The 18,655-nt window shown below is 39.8% G+C and overlaps 2 protein-coding genes across 2 annotated transcripts; one reads left to right on the top strand and one right to left on the bottom strand.

The window, feature by feature from the left end:
- Window positions 1-445: 445 nt before the first annotated feature.
- izumo1 (izumo sperm-oocyte fusion 1) lies at window positions 446-18,177 on the bottom strand. Its single transcript, XM_077521613.1, has 10 exons — window positions 18,025-18,177; window positions 5,829-6,038; window positions 5,616-5,687; window positions 4,251-4,328; window positions 4,140-4,160; window positions 3,975-4,064; window positions 3,749-3,876; window positions 2,633-2,762; window positions 950-1,115; window positions 446-824 (listed from the first exon to the last, which is right to left on the bottom strand). The coding sequence occupies exons 1-10, from the start codon at window positions 18,038-18,040 to the stop codon at window positions 725-727; spliced, it is 1,011 nt and encodes a 336-aa protein (XP_077377739.1). The 5' UTR covers window positions 18,041-18,177; the 3' UTR covers window positions 446-724.
- LOC144018929 (myogenesis-regulating glycosidase-like) lies at window positions 7,586-17,762 on the top strand. Its single transcript, XM_077521612.1, has 7 exons — window positions 7,586-7,846; window positions 8,918-8,959; window positions 9,058-9,359; window positions 10,654-11,185; window positions 12,102-12,906; window positions 13,005-13,108; window positions 14,259-17,762. Exons 1-7 carry the CDS (start codon window positions 7,763-7,765, stop codon window positions 14,604-14,606), a joined length of 2,217 nt encoding a protein of 738 aa, XP_077377738.1. The 5' UTR covers window positions 7,586-7,762; the 3' UTR covers window positions 14,607-17,762.
- Window positions 18,178-18,655: the final 478 nt, after the last annotated feature.

The raw sequence follows: 18,655 nt of genomic DNA, 5'->3' as shown, positions 1-18,655 counted from the left end.
GCTCATTTGTTGCAATTTTTCCCATTTAGCATGCTCACGCTAGCTTAGCATGCTAATGCTATCTTAGCAAGTCAATGCTAAATTAGCACACTAACACTAAGTTAGCATGTTAATGCTAATGCTAACTTGGCATGTTAATGCCAATGCTAAGTTAACATGCTAATGCTAGGTTAGGATGCTAATGCTAAGCTATCATGCTAATGCTAATGTTACATTAGCTTAGCATGCTAATGCTAGCTTGCTGACTGATTGAGAGGTAAAGTGCACAAACATTTTGGCAAACTGTTCAGTGCACCTTGCAAGAGTCAGCAGTCACATCCAAAATTTCTGCGGAAATTTTTCTACTTTTTAAATACATTCATTGCACATGTTTAAAGATTACGACAAAAATGTGTGCAAGTTTCAAGTATGTAGTACTCTGTTGTGGACACATACAATAAAGAAATAAAATTTTCAGATTTTATGACCTTATAATCACAAACAAATGCATAGAATTTTGTTGAGATTTTTGTGATAGGCCAACACAAACAAAGCAGGAAAAAAATCATATACAAGGCAAGAAGAAAGCCATAGTTGGAAAAAAAAAGACACAAGTAGTCTCCTTTGTCACATAGGGTTCACATCAAACAGGTGGAATTTGTAGACGGTGAAACCAAAGTAGAGTGTGGAGAACCAGTATGACAACATGGCAAGAAAACAAACATCAAGTACATACACGAATCATTTACTGTGCACGCCATCTGGCCCACAAAGAGCTGAATGTGCCATTTTCTTCCTCCACCCTCTGCTTGGCCAATGTTTTTCTTCGCTGAATCATCATCTTTCTGTGGGCGGAAGTCACATTTACACTCAAACATCAACAGTATAGCATCTTCTGACCATTGTATAAGCTGCTGCTGTTATAAAGGCTGCCAAAAAGTGTGAGCCATAACACACTGCTCTTGCTTACCCAATTACAGCAATGAAGACGAGGCTCCCCGCCAGACTTAGAGCGGTGACTACAGCCATGAGTGGAACCAGCGCATGCACAGCGCGGTGAAAAAGTGAGTCATCGTCAAGAGTCTCTGCAGGCAGTGTTACTATAGGTGGGTGCGTTGTGGTCGGCACTGGAGTGACTGTGAAGGACGATTAAGTACAGCTTTACTGATGTGATCATTTCTGACAATGAGGTTTTGATATTTTGGACAGGGCTATCTTAGAATCTGGTTTAAAACCAGTGGCCAAGTGATCAACCACTCATGAAAGGGGTTGTTGAACCCAGCAAACAACACGAGTGTTCAGTCGGGCTCTGCCGTATATCATGTTAAAGGTTACGAGAATATGGAGCCTATCACAACTGGTTTCCGGCGAAAGGCATACTAGTGTGTCTGTTATGAGGACCCACACACTGACAACACCACCAAATGAGATTACTTTGTACTTTGTGGACAAGCGGCGTGTCCGTTAGCTTGCGAGCTAACTGGTGGCTAGCTCGTCACAACATGGAGCTCTGTGAGATAAATTCCAGCCACCAGTGGCTTTAAGAGGATATTTTTTCACGGCTCTGATTGTTAACAACACTCTTTGTTATGTGTCAAATTTACAAGACATTCATTTTCCCTTTATGGGAAGTTTAACGAACCCATTTTCAAATTAGTCTTATTTTAAAATGTAAATTACAGCCAAGTGTTTGGTCTCACTTCCAAGCAACTTTACGCATAATGTCTTTTTTGACTGACTAGTGTAAATTGACTCAGATTTAGTTCACTTTTAATCACGCTTGTTAGTTGTTTTTTTAAAAATTATATTCAACCATATCCCGTTTTTATTTAGTCCGTTTTTAGTCGACTATAAATCTAGCATGTTAGTCTATTTTAGTACAAGAAAACATTTTATTCGTCTAGTTTTAGTTAAAAACTGTCAGCGTTTTTGTCTAGTTCATGACAATCATTTTACCGCTGTACATTTTTTTTTTGGCAGCAGTTAATGTTGAACATTCGGATCTATAACTATTTCACAAATATTCTCGGATCTTTTTGATGAAAAACAACTCACGCACAACTACTATGGCTCCATTCTACGAGCTAGTAAGTTAGCCAGCATTAGTTAGTGGTCAGATTAACATTGTCGGAATATTATAGCTGTTGCATTAATGCTACATTATAACTATAATTTACAAAAAAAATAAACAAACAAACAAAAACTGTGTGCCACACGAGTGTCACAGACTAGGACAGATTAGCAGAGACAGAATTTTACAAAATCATGTAATTTTCATCTCGTCTTTGTCCATGAACTAGTTTAGCAGTTTTTATTAAGTGAAGTACATTTTCATCTCGTCATTATTAGTCGACGAAAATGCATACTGATTTAGCTCCAGTTACAGTTTTTTAATGAGGATTTTAATCTAGTTTTCGTCAGGTGAAAAATGTGTGGAAAAATGTGTGCTAACAAAATTAACACTGACACTTTACACATGCAAACTATAGCAGTTATGAAGGCTAGTCATTTTTCACTCATTTATCCACTTTTATATGTAAGATAGTTTTTTTCGCTTGGTCCAATGAGGTCATGATATTTCGAATTTAATGATCTTTTAAAAAAAAAAAAAAAAAAAAAAGCAGCTGTTGAGAAGAGTGACATTACACTTTACCAGTGACATTCCATTGAACTCGGTAATCCACAGTCCCATTTTGACGTACTAGTGAACACTGGTACATCCCCTGATCGCTCAAGCTGAGCTGATTTAACACGATTTCGGAGTCCTCCATCGTATAGTTCCACTGCACACACAAAAAGTAACAGAGTGTAAGTAAGGCAAGGAATCCCATGCACACATACTGTACATATCCAATTTTATTTGATGCTTATAATGTTAATCAAAGTTTTACAATGGAACATTTATTTCATTTTCAATATAAGGAAAACTTGTTTTGAAATCCAAACAGGAAACAAAAAATGCAGTTGAACATGGAAATAATCCAAACAAATATGAGGACATACAAACAGCCGTGAGGCAGGCATGTTAACCACTAGTCCAACATGGCGTCCTCCATTATTTCCTATGGAAATTCTGTTTTATCATTATTGTGTTCTGATTGCATTAATTAAAAAAAAAAAAAATAAAAATAAAAATATATATATATATATATATGATGCCTGTCTCATCTTCCAGAAATTAAAACTGTATAATTATTCATCCATCCATTTTCTTAACCGCTTATTCCTCACAAGGGTCACGGGGGGTGCTGGAGCCTATCTCAGCTGGCTCTGGGCAGTAGTCGGGCGACACCCTGGACTGGTTGCCAGCCAATCGCAGGGCACACAGAGACAAACAACCATCCACACTCACAATCACACCTAGGGACAATTCAGAGCACCCAATTAACCTGCCATGCATGTCTTTGGAATGTGGGAGGAGACCGGAGTACCCGGAGAAGACCCATGCAGGCACGGGGAGAACATGCAAACTCCACCCAGGAACACGAACACGAGTCCTCAGAACTGGGAGGCGGACGTGCTAACCAGTCAACTCCCGTGCCTGCCCTGTATAATTATTTACATGATTAAATCCTTTCGAAAAAAATCTTAAAAAAAAAAAAAGTAATTTGATGCAAAAAAAAAAAAAAAAATGTATTCAGCCATGTTATTCAAATGAGAGCTTTAATACAAAAAAAAAAACGAAGTTGCCTTTGACTACTGTAGTTCAATATGCGAATTTGCATATTTATGACAAGGGCTTGGAATATGTGAGGATGTAAAGGCAGACCTTTCTGTCTCCTTCCACATCCATGGTCCAGGTGTATCGGTACTCTCGTCTCATGTACATAAGAGCATGCCATGGTTGGAAACAGTTCAGTAATGTCTGTGTTCCCTCGTCAGCCTTCACCTGATTCACTGCAGAAAGGTTGAGGCAGGGGACGATATAAAGAAGGATGCTATTGTACTACTTATTTTTTTCATTCACATGAAACAGGCAATGTGTAACTATATACCACCACAATCCACAATTCCGGACGGAGATGGACAGCTGTAGATCTTGTACTTGCACGTTACGCAATCCATTACTCGTCTTTGGAAGAAACCTGACAATCCACACAGTAGGCACACACCATTCAAATATAAACGTGAGCGCTTGGATTTTAGAAGATAAAACTCACCACACTTGTTGTGACATAATTCTGAGGGAAAGAAAACAGAAAGCATGCATCTGATTCACAGCAAAGACATTTAAATGATGATGTGCATTCACTCATATTGTTGCTATTTACCATCAGCCATGAACTTTTTCAAGTATTTTTCTGAAAGCTCCGTCCGCTTTTCCAAGAACTCATTTATCACAGTGCTATCTGTAAGTGGAAAAGGAGCACTTGGTGTCAATATCTGCTCAATTTTCAAATAAATACACAAAACCTTGGTGTTCTAATTAATTGTGTTTGTGGAATTTGAATTACGCCGCAAAAAATTCCCATCCATCTCATGGGGCGGCCATTTTGACACTTGCTGTTGGTTTGGAATCTGAGCCATCATTGGTTGTTCCTCGTTATCTGAGCCTTGAGTAATTGTGCATTTGAGGAAGGTGGCAAGTTGTACTTTTATGACATCCGACCTTGGAAAAATGCACATCAATGCGCCTTTTAACTAGGAGGTCCAAATCACAAAGAAAAAATGAAAAAGGATCTTGACTTAATTAATCAAGGAAATGTATTATCATATAGCTACACAGAAAAAAAACAAAGATCACACGGTGCAATGAAATTCTTATGCTTGCTTAACTCCCCATTGAAAAGGATAGTTAACTATACCAAAAAACCCCCCAAAAAAACAAAAACAAAGACACTACAACCTGACAACATAATTTACACTGGTATATATTTATACCTTTATTTATCACAACATTAATTTAGTTCACGTACCACAATCTTATTTGTACCGACTGCATGCATGAACCAGAACAACAAACAATTATTGGAGTCAGCCATCTTTTTTTCCCTTTTATTTCCCACAAGACACATACACGCACATGCACACACCCCCACACACACACAAAATCCTCATTTATTTGTCGCCAAAAAAACAAAAAAAAAACAACTTAAAATAACCCCCTGCCCTGCACGTTCTCATGGTTTTTGCAGCATGATGTCACCTCTCCTCATCCACGGGACGTGGTTCGGGGTCCTGCGGCGGGCCCGTTGTGGGGTAGACTTTGCAGGGTCTTCGTGACATCGCTGGTATTCGACGTTCCCTGTTGGTTACAGCACCGCCACCTGGCGGTCGGGAGGGACGAAATCCAGCACGGAACGCCGAATACCAGCGATGACACGAAGACCCTGCAAAAGTCTACCTCACAACGGGGCCTCCGCAGGACCCCGAACCACGTCCCGTGGATGAGGAGAGGTGACATCCAAGCTGCAAAAACCTTGAGAACGTGCAGGGCGACAACCAAGAGGCAGCCAAACAGATGTCCTCCAAGGGCACGCCCCTCAGAGCAGCCCACGACGTAGACACACCCCTGGTGGAGTGACTGCGCAAAGTTTGCCCGACCTTCAATCAGAAATTAAAAAAAAAAAAAAAACATTCCACTGACTTGGCTATATCATAATGCACAGAAAAAATTTGCTTGTGAGAGTTCTCACCTGTTCGCAACAAGGAGTTACTATCAAATACATTCTTGTACGCAGTTTTGGCTCTGTACATGGTGGTTGGATCTAAGAAGGGCGATATAGGCCATTAGCCACCATGAAATACTGTAGCTCATATTCTGCAGAACTAAAATTAAATAATCAATAGAAAGCTATATAAATCACTATAGTCAAATGTTGTTGCAAATATTGTACAATAGGTCTTACCCATGATGCCATTCAGTTTCTGGATTGCTGTCTTGTATCGTTTATCTCCATCCTTAATAGCGTCATTACGATCTTTTGCTGAAATTTTTGGATTTACTTTGTTAAGCATGTCGGTGACCTCTTTGTCACACAGCAGACAGGCCTCAGTTACAGTGTTGCAGCACAGCATCAACACCATTGTCCACCATTGCAGCATCCCACCTACAGTGACTGTGCACAAGCAAATGTCAGTCAGCATTAGTCCAACTTTTTTTTTTCTTTTCATGTATCACTCACAGATCTGCTTGATCACAGGATAGCAAATGCAAAAAAAAAAAAAGTCTTGTGTAAATGAGGCTATTCTTCACAGAAAACGACGTCATAGTGAATCGTGGCGATAACTGTTTTCACGATTTCAGTTATCATGTTTTCTTTGGCCGAGACTGAAACGGAGCCCAGTGACGCACTTGGACCACCAGCATGAGTTGCCCCTCCCCTAGGTTACTATGTAAAAACTCGAGCACCATAACAATATGGTTATTCGGCACAATTGTGAGTTACTTGTTATTATTATAGGCACATTTCTACCACAACAGCATGCAATTAGGCATCTAGCTATACACCCTGAAAATGCATCTTCCCTGGATGCCACAATTTACAGAACAGAACAGGCAAGCCTCAGCCCACCTTCCATTAGCTGGTCGAGGGGAGACCGGGAAGTTTAGCGCGAGAGCTAGTTTGGTAGCTAAGCTAGCTCCTCTCATCGCTGCGTGGAACGCCACACGGCAAAAAATATATATTTTCATCGCTCTAACATGTTGTAGCATCCATTTTTTAGCAGGTGTGGTTTCACCAATGAGTAGACATGCCCACAGATTGTGAGTGGAGGCAATGACTTGATTTTTCTCAATCCAGTTTTTTTATTATTATTTTTTTTTTAAATTAAATTAATTAAATTTGGCAGGGGTTTTTGCCACAGTAACTTGGGACTTGTTGGACTACCCACTGTAGACAAAAACTACAATAATAATTTTATGTTAAATGTTAGCTCTCATCGAGTCCAGGCTCCGGCCTTCCTGGGTGGAGTTTGCATGTTCTCCCCGTGCCTGCGTGGGTCTTCTCCGGGTACTCCGGTCTCCTCCCACATTCCAAAGACATGCATGGCAGGTTAATTGGGCGCTCCGAATTGTCCCTAGGTGTGCTTTTGAGTGTGGATGCTTGTTCGTCTCTGTGTGCCCTGCGATTGGTTGGCAACCGTTCCAGGGTGTCCCCCACCTACTGCCCAGAGCCAGCTGAGATAGGCGCCAGCACCCCCCGTGACCCTTGTGAGGAATATGTGGTCAAGAAAATGAATGGATGGGTAGATGTTCGCTCTCAAATACAGCTGCAATATGTTTTTAATACAGCTCTTAGATCATCATCAGATTCTTGTGTAAATAATTACCAGGTGAGTGTAAATATTGACAATGCGTAACTTTATATTTTGGCTTCCCCCCCCACTTTTTTTTCTTTTATTTCTTTCCTGAGATGAAAAATATAATTTTGGAGTACTTCAAAAATCCGTTTAACAAGCCGCAGTGGCACCGCGCCACAAGGTGGCGCCAGCTTGGTTATGTTATGCCTAGGAAGCACTTTTTCGTTTTGGCCATCAATGTGTTTGACGCCCTAAATGTGTACTGTACTCATCGTACGCGTGATAGCGCCGAGAAGCCCACAATTTTTGTTTCCATTCAATAAAGTAACCAGTGGACTTCCAGTTCCGTTGTTGTTCTTCAGTTTTGTTTTGTTTTTGCTATCCAGCTGCGCCATCCATGTCTGATCAGCCACCGTGCGTTACATACTGTACACAGGTTTGGAAAAACTGAACTGCGGAACTACAATACCCCAAATCCTCTAAAACTGGATTGACGTGCGTCTGGACGAATCAGCGTCGCAGTGTGGTGTTTGTTGTTAGAATGGGCGGGTTTACGGAGCTGCAATGCTGCACCTGCGCAAGTCTACGCGGGTGTGTGCTTGAAGCAAATCGATGTTATGGACAAGTAAGTATTTTTCTGTTTTCTCTTTCAACCATATGAACCATGTTATGAGTTACTTCTTCGTTAGAACGCACGGTCAATTTGGACATTCAACCGGCGTGAATAATTTCGAGTCGTAACAACAGTTCACAGCTGGGGCGTCGTACACTGACGAACTAGAGATTGTATGGTACAGCCTATTAAAAAAAAAGAAAAGAAAAAGGGTCATGAGGCCTGGTCGACCGATTGTTCATGAAACCGCCTGGTTTCACCTAATAATCCAGAACTGATGTGTAACCTATTACCACAACGACATAAATCAGTCAAGTATTACGTGCACATTGTTCTCAACGTTTTCTCTTCCTCTTTAGCTAATAAGCCTGTGCCGGGGTTCTCGGTTTCTGATGAAGTTCCATCCAGTCTTAACGTCGTACTAATTAACCTACATATATGGAAAAACATGGGCCATAATGTAATTTAAAAAAAAAAAAAAATCAAATGAAAAACAAACGCGAACAGTGTTTAGACTGCCTATATTTAAACTGAAGCCACTAAGATACAATAAAATGACAAGAGGAGTTTGAATTGGATGGAGTGCGTTACAGTTTAAAAGTTTGCAATATTGTATCATTGGTGTAAAAATTAGTACTTAATTCTAAAATATTGGGATAATAATGCTTCTTACTATGACTAATGTTTAATGCCGTGACATCACTGTGATTATGTACATTTAACAAAAATATAGTATTATAGTTGCACTGTTGCAGATGTGGTCTCTAGTTAAACATTTTAAGTTTTAAAACACCTAGTGAAGCACCAAAATGAAAATTGTTCAACAAAAATAGAAAATGAGGACCCCAAAGCCAGAGACCGAACCACCAAAAGAAAATATAATGCTGATTAAAGCCTTACAAAGTTAAAAAAAAAAAAAAAAAAGTCCTCAGCTGTATCAGTCACTGCACTTATCCAAATGTCTCAATGTGAGCTCCGATTCCTTCCATGCACGCATTCACGGCTGCATACATTCTATTATTTTGTAATACTTGTATGACAACTGCATTGTTACTACCATATTGACGTGCATCTGCCTTCAAGGTTGGAACCACCCAAAATGGAGACATTACCAAGGACAAGAAGGTAGACCATCCATCGTTCTTCTTCCAATTCCATGACGACAACTGGGAGAAAGCTCTCTTCTGAACATCATCATCATCATCATTGGCCACTGTTTTCAGCTCCTCCCTCACATAAAGTTCAGCATGTATCAGATTGTCCCAGTGGCCCCCGGGGAGCAGTCCCTGTCCGAAGAGACTGGGGGATCCCCGCTAAAAAAGCGAGGAACTCAGGAAGCCCGGCCCCTGGTCATTGCAAGCGTTCTGGGCTGTGTGTTGGTTCTGGCTGCCGTGGTGGCCTGGTGCTACTACTCGGCATCTCTGCGCAAAGCCCAGCTCATGAGGACAGAGCTGCTGGACCTCAACAAGGATGGTTTTGTCATCCGGAACGAGGCGGGCGACATTATATTCACCATGAATTTCAGGTAGGCTTCTTGTGGGGATTCTCTGTCATCCAGTTGAATTCACAAAGGTTGAAAACAGTGTACCAAAGCCATTCTTCCCATTGTAGGAGACGATCTTTGAGAGTAGAGATGTAACTAAAGACATTCTGCATAGGGAGCACTGGTTTGAATGAGGTATCCAAATCAAACTAAGCCACCTCATAACAGAGAACGAGCTTTGAGGTGTCACATCATCTCATAACATTGTCCTGACATCCCTTGCACGAAAAAAATAAATAAAAAATAATTCCAAGGTTCAGTTTCCCTCCAGTGTTTTAGCTAAGGCTGGTCCCCAAATTTCAATACTTGAATTTGAATTAAGGTGGCAGTGGCAAACAGGAATCACAGTTGCAATTCAAATTCAAATTGCAGGAAGTAGAATTGAAATTCAAACAAATTCATGATGCAAAATTGAAAGCGATTTAGCAATGAAGCTTTACAGTATACAACTCAACTCAAGTTTATTTATATAAGCGTATTTACAACTTGAATTTCAAACAAATATTGCAAGGACTTTATGTACACAATACTTAAAATAAATAGTAAAGTGTAGTATTTTTTTTTAATTAGCATTAAAAGCCGACTGCCTACTTCATTTTCCAGAATACCTTGGTTTAGCCAAGTCTTTTTTTTTTGGTTCATTCTCACTGATATTATGAGATGACAGTCTGAACTGCTTTGAATTCAATTCCACTTCCTCAAATTCTATTTAACATCCCGTGGAGACGAGTCAATTCAAAGTCATCAATTGAATGAAATTGAACTCTGAAATTCTGAATTATGCACAGCCCTGATGCATGTGTGTGTGTCACGTCACGGATGCGTTACTTTCAAATTAGTAGAAGTCGCACCCCCCTATACACACACAAACACACGGCCGAATGTATTGACTAAACAAGTCCTCTTTGTGTGTCTGAAATAGGTCAATGGATAATGGACACTAGACTGAACAAATGATTAGACCCTGAGGGGGAACACAGTTTTACAGCTACTGTAGTCATGGTCTTAATCCAAAGAGTCCCTCTCATGGACAGAAGTGCAAGTGGTGTATAATGCATCAGTTGCATTCGTACATATGAACAACTTAGAAGTCTGGAATGTAGAAAACCTAGACAAGAACAGGGAGAACATGCAAGTTGCTCACAGAAAGGAGATTTGAAGGTCAAATGCTAAAACTCAAACTGTGAGCCAGACATGCTAACCACTCGTGTATGTGAAAGCTCAATTTGCATGATGTATATTTAGTGCTTAACCAGTCCTCCTGAATGATCTGCAGGTCCGCCACACTGGATTTAGACTCCTGCTCTCATGAGGAAAATCTTCTAAGCTGCACCGAGTCAGATGCTGGCAAGATCAACTTTTTTATCCACACGGTTCGACTGAAGGACACCGTGTTGTGCTACCGCGTGCGCTGGGAGCCTCTGCAAGATAAGCGCGCAGTGGAGCACGCCATGGCTTGTAATGGCTCTCACTGGTATGGAGGGGCAGAGTCAGCCATCCAGCACTGGCCGATCAGCATCGAAGGCGAGCAGGAACCTCAGCCTTTCATCACCAGCGACGTTTACTCAAATCGGAATGCTTTTGGGGGGATTCTCGAACGCTATTGGCTCTCGTCCAACGCGGTGGCCATCAAGATCAATGATTCTGTGCCCTTTCATTTGGGCTGGTCTGAGAAGGACATGACGCTTCACTTCCAGGCCCGATATCAAGATTCTCCATTCAGACCACCAGAGGGACAGCAGGCCACACCAGAACTCAGCTACAGAGTGTGTGTGGGCTCAGATGTCACCTCAATTCATAAATACATGGTGAGCATTGACGCCAAACAGTCTGACAATGATATTTATCAGATTAAGTCAGTGGCCTCCAGCCTGTGGTTCTCTTTAGTCTCTCTCATTTGTCTCCCTGTGGATTTCTAACAAAATAGTAGAAATTAATATATATATTTTTTGATTATTATTTTTTTAGATAAAATATTATTAATTATACAATAAGAATAATTCAATATTCCTCCAAAAATGTCACCAAATTTTTATGTTTACAGAAAGAGACAAAAGATAGATTAAATAGTTTTAAAAATGACTAATGTCCAAAAAGGAAGAAGAAAAGCAGAACATTACCATAAAATGTCCATGAAATTGCCAAAAATGTCAGAAATGAATAAAAAATGCAGAAAAGAAAACGTTCAGAAAATAACCATAAAATGTCCAAAAACAAAGAAGGCATAAAATTACCATAAAACGTCTTTGGAACTGCCAAAAATAAATTAAGAAATAAAATAGGCTGAAAATAAAACATTTAAAAGTGACTGTTCATGCCCAAAACAAAAACCTTGAATATTACAATAAAATGTGCACAAAATTGACAAAAATGTCAGAAAATGTATTACAAAAAGGCAGAAAAATGTCAAAAATAGCCATAAAATGTCCAAAACAAAAACCTGAAAACTACCATAAAATGTACACAAAATTGAAAAAAATGTCAGAAAGTTTATAGCAAAAAGGCAGAAAAATGTAAAAAAAAAAAAAAAAAAGACAAAAAAATAGCCATAAAATGTAAAAAAAAAAAAAAAAAAAAAAACCCTGAAAATTACCATAAAATGTACACAAGATTGAGAAAAATGTCAGAAATGTTTTAGCAAAAAGATGTGTAAAAAAAAAAAAGAAAAAAAAAAAAAGAAAGAGGTTGCGCAAATTAAGTACATTTTTATTTTTGTTTTATCAGGTGCGCCGCTATTTCCCAAAGCCTGTCAAGGTCCCATCTGCTGAGGTGTTCAAACACCCGGTGTGGTCCACTTGGGCTCTGTACAAGACGTCTGTCACCCAGGAGAAGTTGCTGCAGTACGCAGCTGACATCACCAAACATGGCTTCACCTGCTCTCACCTGGAGCTGGACGACCGCTACACCGCCGACTACGGCGAGTTCGACTTCGACCCCCAGAAGTTCCCCAACGCCAGCGGTATGTTCGAGGCGCTCCGAGAGGACGGCTTTCAAGTGACGCTCTGGACTCACCCCTTCATCAACTACGACTCTATCAACTTCGGCGTCGCCGTTCAGGACGGTCTGTTTGTGCGCGAGCCCGGCGGCGAGCTGCCAGCTCTTGTTCGCTGGTGGAACGGCATCGGTGGAATTTTGGACTTTACCAACCCAGATGCCCGCAACTGGTATTTGGTCCAACTGACCAAACTGAAAGCACACTACGGCGTGACCTCCTTCAAGTTTGATGCAGGGGAGACCAGCTATCTCCCTCGACAGTTTAGCACGCTAATCCCGCTAGCTGACCCCTCCACCTTCACCCGCCTCTACACCGAGATGGCCGAACCGTTTAGTGAGCGGGCCGAGCTGAGGGTGGGCTACCAGAGTCAGAAAATCTCCTGCTTCTACAGGATTATTGACAGGGACTCGGTGTGGGGTTATGAGCTCGGCCTCAAGTCCATCATTCCCACCGTTCTGACCATCAGCATCCTGGGGTACCAGTTTGTCCTGCCTGATATGATCGGCGGGAATGCGTACTCTGACCACATGGCAGGTATGGATCACACGACAGTGAATCGCCACGATTAACTACCTTGCATGAAACTTTGAACCTTTCATATGAAATGATGTCATATTCATGTTATATTTTAGGCAATGACCTGCCTGACCGGGAGCTGTACATCAGATGGTTGGAGCTGTCTGCGTTCATGCCGGCTATGCAGTTTTCTATACCACCATGGTACTATGACGATGAAGTGAGTATAAGATTTACTACTAGGGGGTGTCAGGCGATTAAAATGTTTAATCGTAATTAATCGCATGACTGCAATAGTTAACTCATGATTAATCACAAATTTTATATATGTTCTAAATGTATGATAACATGCACATTAATTTTTTTTCTCAGTTTTCTAATAGAAATATTGCTGCATATTTTAGTCCTTTGATTGATTGATTGATTGATTGCGTTTATTGAACATATAAACAAACACATCACAAGTATAAAATAAAAGTTGAAGTAAAAAAAAAAAAAAAATGTCAATAGTATTTAGAAGTTCAAAAGGAGTAGGAGGAAGTACAAAAACTTATCTAGTCCTACTCACTCCCTAATACTTCTATCATAATAATATACAAATAAGTTGTTCTTCCTAACATAAAATTAAACAATAGAAAATAAACAAAACATGTTTATCTTAAGTGCACAGATATTTTGGTATGAGTTGTAAGTCCTTATCCATTACATATACGCAAAGGAGAGTGAAACTCCTTGATACAGTAATTCCATAATAATTAATAAAATGGAGTTAAAATTCAAAAGATGTACTGTAGTGTAAAAAAAACAAGTGTGATATTGACTTGTGTTGAGGTAGTTTCTCTGCTACTAGACGGCATAATTGCATTTGTAAGATATTGGTGACAGCTCAGTGCATTTTTCTTTTCATATTAAGAGCTGTCTAATCTTTAACATGAAGTAACTTGTGAAATTCTGCACATTTTTTAAATTGTAAAATACAGCTTGACCCCAGTGTCCGCAAATATATGCATTATGATTAAATGTATTACTGCTAAATTTTAATGTGGACGTGTCTGCTGCGTTGCGACTGGAATTCCCCTAGTTCAGGCTTCCCAAGTAAGGGGCGGTCATTATTTGCACGTTAAAGGAACTTTAAATCAACTCAAAATTAATGCACTAATTTTGACACACCTATTTGCTAGATTTACTCCCCTTGTACTTGTTGTACAGTTTGTTCTTGAATCTTGAATCAAATGGGGCAAATTAATTGATTATTTGGTTGATTTTCAGGGCCATTTTTATTTTTTTTTGCATTTTATGATAAATGTCTTTTTTTTTGAGTCATGTAAATCTTTTTGTCATTGTCCTACAAATCGTGCCTCTCTGTGCAGGTGGTGGAAATAGCGCGGAAGTTCACCAAACTCCACGAGGAGCTGGTTGCCCCCAGGGTTCTCGAGTTGGCCAACGAAGTGCTTAAAACAGGCGATCCCATCATCAGGCCCGTCTGGTGGATCGCCAACGACGACGAGGCGGCTTATAAGGTCGACTCCCAGTTCCTGATTGGGGATGACCTGATGGTGGCGCCCGTGTTGGAAGCAGGCAAGCAGGAACGCGACATCTACTTGCCTGCAGGGAGGTGGAGAAGCTACAAGGGGGAACATTTTGTTAAGGGCCCCAAGTACCTCACTGACTACCCTGTTGACCTGGACGAAATTGCCTACTTTTTATGGGTTCACTGAACGCATCACGCTATTTTCAGGTAGATGTGGTCATGAACACACGTGCCAAATAAAAGCAGCAGTTTTTATTTGGAGGGAAAATGATGGTTTTAGTATTTTATCACCTTATTGAAATTATGTCCAAAGTCATATTTTGAGAAAAAAAGATGTGGCTGGCCACTGCCTTAGGTTAAAAAGATCATTCAATTCTACCCTGAAGTAAAATTAGTAATACACCGTCTTTAGACTATAAATTGCTCCGGATGATACTGTATAGTGCCAGCAGTCAAAAATAAATAAATAAAAAAGGATCATAAAGAAGGAAAAAAAAACGAGTCACTCTGGACGTACAAGTCACATTTTTGGCAGAGATTTACAAAAAACAGTATTGCTCAGATGTGCGCAAAATCTACTTTATCTTTATCTTGTCGTGGCGGTTGGCAAATACTGTACTTTTATTTTATCACGGACGATGGCAGTCATGCATAGAAAGTCGACACAAGGAACAGAGATGGTGGGTGCCAGCATGAGCCCTAATTTTAATATATATATCGTACCTAAGTATAAGTCGCAGGACCAGCCAAATTCTGAAAAGCGTGGGACTTTTAATCTGAAAAATACAGGAATCAGTATTTGATTGGTTTTTCATGATTTGAAAAAAAAAAAAAAGGCCATTATTTTGTTATTTATTGTCAAATGAGCATAGAGTGGTGCCTTGAAATATGAGGTTTAATTTGTACTGTGACCACACGTAACATGTCTCAAAGAATCTTTTTCCCATTGAAAAGAATGGAAATGCTTTTTTTTTTGGGTGTACCGCCTTGGCCATCTGGGAGCAATAAAAGGCTGTACTGTTGAAATAAGACAACTCCTCTCAGCTAATCAGTATGGTACTAATATTTTTTGCTTTGCAAAGGATAGTCATATGACTGTGTACTGTTATATTGTCTGTGCCCTGCGATTGGCTGGCAACCAGTCCAGGGTGTCCCCCTCCTACTGCCCAAAGCCAGCTGAGATAGGCTCCAGCACCCCCTGTGACCCTTGTGAAGAATAAGCGGTCAAGAAATTGGATGGATGGATGTTTTATTGTCTGTCATGTGTTGCTGCAGCATTTGTCCAAAAAAAAATGTATCTTGGAAAAACCTTCATCCTCGTCGCTTGTATCTCAAGGCACCACTGTATTTGTTTTAGTCGTGAAAACTATTGAGGATATTATCCGGAGAAAATGACAAAAAATGCATTGTTGATTCAGATCTTAGATGAACATCTTTTCATAATCATTTTAAACAACGTTTTAATTGCAACTTTATGACAGTGCTTTGTTTGATGGCTTGTGACCATCCATCTTCGTTTGGATTTTCAATGGGGTTTCGGTCTGACAATTGGACTGACAGAACGAAGCAAGTTCTCTTTGTGCGCCACTGACTCCTGCAACCTTTATAGTGACCGATCTTGACTGATTTCACCCCCATTCACTCTCACATCCTAATAGGTGTGAAACACTGACTTGGAATGATATTTAACTATCACTGGAATGTAATGGCTGCTGTATATGACTTATGTCATGAAATGTGCTCCTTTTGGACTGCTGCATACAGATCTCAGCCAAAGACTGAATGAAATCAATTGTATTGTTCCATCTTTTTCTCATGTGCCTTCCAGACAGTAGTAAACGATCTCCGATCGTGTCATTGCCGCAGTCTTCCACACAGTCGGCAGAGGCTTCACTTCCTTAAATGCTAATGTACCATACTGTAAGCTAACCAATGTGTGTCTTTATCATCAGTGTTGGCCACTGAACAAGTAATAAGTTCACCCTTTGACAACATTGATCGAATTAAATTAAGGGTTACCTTTTGTTTTGCATAAATGTTTATCATGTTCTTTTAGTAATATGCTCCACATGTACAGGGTGGAAAAATCTTTGCAATAAGATGTTCTATATGTAGCTTCACTAGTCTAAATATGGCATTCTGATTAATATTTGTGGAATAAGATGAAAGCAGCAAAAGCCACATGTTTTTATCCATCTCAGGGGGCAGCCATTTTTCCACTTCATGTCGACTAACAATGACATCACAGTGATTAATGGCTCAGCTTGTGAATGTCACATGACCAAACCCAGAGAACAGGTGAGTTTGTTAACTGAGCAATTACGGCTGTGTCCGAATGTCCACCGTACTACCTATTCCGTGCCCTACTGAGGAGGTCACGCCATTGATAACACTTTCAGTCTACAGCAAGTGGCAAAATGGCTGCCCGAGATGGGCAAAATGGGTGGATTTTGCTGGTTAATTCATATTCCATTCCTGTAATACACCTTTAGTTAAAAGAACAACTTTAATCATGTGATGTCAGATTTATGTTATAATACGTTACAATCATATTGAGCTTTTGATTGTTTTACTTACGGATCCTAGTTTGAAATCCCTGCACTCCATACATTCCTTCACCAGTGGTGCCATGCCTTACTTTCCGCACCAAATCGTTTCTGATTGTAGACTATCATGTGTTTGTTGTTTTAAAATGATGTGATTGTCACGTTGTGTTCAAACTTGCTGGCATGTGTGCGATGAGTGTTGGAACATTTGAATATTTGTCTTCTGCTCCTGTCATGATAGCAACACACGCACCCAAAATGCCTTTTCTTAAAAATAGTTACGTCAGTGCTGTCTTGACAAGTTTGTGCCAGATTGCCAAATATTTGTTTTCTTCTTTGCTGCTGCGTAATTACTATGGTGCCAAGAAAGAAATAGAAACACCCACTCACAGGGTAACTGTAGATTTTGAGCAGATTGGGACACTTTTATACACAAGGTTAGGCCTGTTTCTTTAGAGTTCTAGCTAGGGTTGCAGTGAACTTCATAATGATTAGTAGTTTGACAGATATTTTTTTCTGAAAAGAGGAAGTGGTTGCTGTAAGCTCTTATGTAGCACTACCGATGATTTAAAAACTAAAAACATGCATCAGGTATTACTTCAAACTACTAAGTCTGCTAACTTAATGCTAACGCAAAAAACAGTCTTACAAAGCTAGCATGTCTGTTGTGGTAATTATAAACATTTAAATCGCTTATGCCTGTTCACATACGGCAACAACGCATGCAGTTATTACTGTATGTATCAATGAAATATAATGTTGTAGAGGGCTGTTAAATAATAAATTGCTCAGTTGTATTTCTTTGACACGTCTTACTTTTTCACCGCTACAATCATGCCACAAGACTCAAAATCAAATAATTTGAATAAAGCTAAAGGGCCCGTTGCAGAAGTTGCCCGCACAAGATGCTAGAAGCTTTTACATGACATGTTCATGCAACCCTTCTTTGAAGTGCTCAATATTATGTAAATAAAATTTAACAACTGTCCTCTGTTTTGATATATGGTGCAGTATAATCCAGCAATATTTATCAAGGTAGAAAAAAAAAGTATTTCCTACCCATGAAGAAAATCATGTATTATTGGACCAACCAAAGCTTCAAATCTTCATTCTGCTGCTGTTTGTGCAGAGAAATTCAAGGGGAGACTTTCAGCTGCTCCACTACATGTGATCATAAAGTTCTCAAAGCTCTTACGTGTCAGGTTAAATCCTTTATGAGGTGTGTTCACAATGACACGCCATGCCAGTATTACTTTGTTTTGAAATGTACAAAAAGAATGCCATGTATGCATTGCTGGTTTGTGGCCAAGATATGGGCTGGCTTGCTACTCTGGCATTTTGTTGACACGCTTCCGATCTTCATCTTGGCGTTAAAATTCTTTTCTAAAAATGTAAAAAACAAGGGGAGTGGAAAATCAGCCATTGTGATTTTGTATTGCGTTTAGTCAGAATGCAAATTGGACACCCAAAACATGACTCGAGACTCTAGACTCATCTTTTTTATGTTTAATTTAACACTTTGATATTAGATATTTTGGCATCTCCTCCCCAATTCTTTTTCATCTCCACAAATCTGCCATTTTTGGGGAGAAAATATAATTTGACAATTCAGTAACAAATCCATTGTGGATAATACAATAAATGAGAACCAACAACAGAAATACATAAAATCAGACATTCCAGTTCAGTG

Source organism: Festucalex cinctus, chromosome 5 (assembly GCF_051991245.1).
Source record: "Festucalex cinctus isolate MCC-2025b chromosome 5, RoL_Fcin_1.0, whole genome shotgun sequence".
NCBI classification, from domain to species: domain Eukaryota; kingdom Metazoa; phylum Chordata; class Actinopteri; order Syngnathiformes; family Syngnathidae; genus Festucalex; species Festucalex cinctus.
Note: the sequence above shows the minus strand (reverse complement) of the source record. Positions and strands in the feature narration are given on the sequence as shown.

Bases quoted from the DNA above. Each gene is read 5' to 3' on its own strand.
- LOC144018929 (XM_077521612.1), top strand. From the start codon at position 7,763: ATGGGCGGGTTTACGGAGCTGCAATGCTGCACCTGCGCAAGTCTACGC. The intron at 9,360-10,653 runs GTAGGCTTCTTG...AATGATCTGCAG, and splicing joins ATATTCACCATGAATTTCAG to GTCCGCCACACTGGATTTAG. The intron at 13,109-14,258 runs GTGAGTATAAGA...CTCTCTGTGCAG, and splicing joins CATGGTACTATGACGATGAA to GTGGTGGAAATAGCGCGGAA.
- izumo1 (XM_077521613.1), bottom strand. The intron at 5,688-5,828 runs GTAAGACCTATT...CGCCCTTCTTAG, and splicing joins GAAACTGAATGGCATCATGG to ATCCAACCACCATGTACAGA. The intron at 4,329-5,615 runs GTGAGAACTCTC...TTCCACTTACAG, and splicing joins TAACTCCTTGTTGCGAACAG to ATAGCACTGTGATAAATGAG.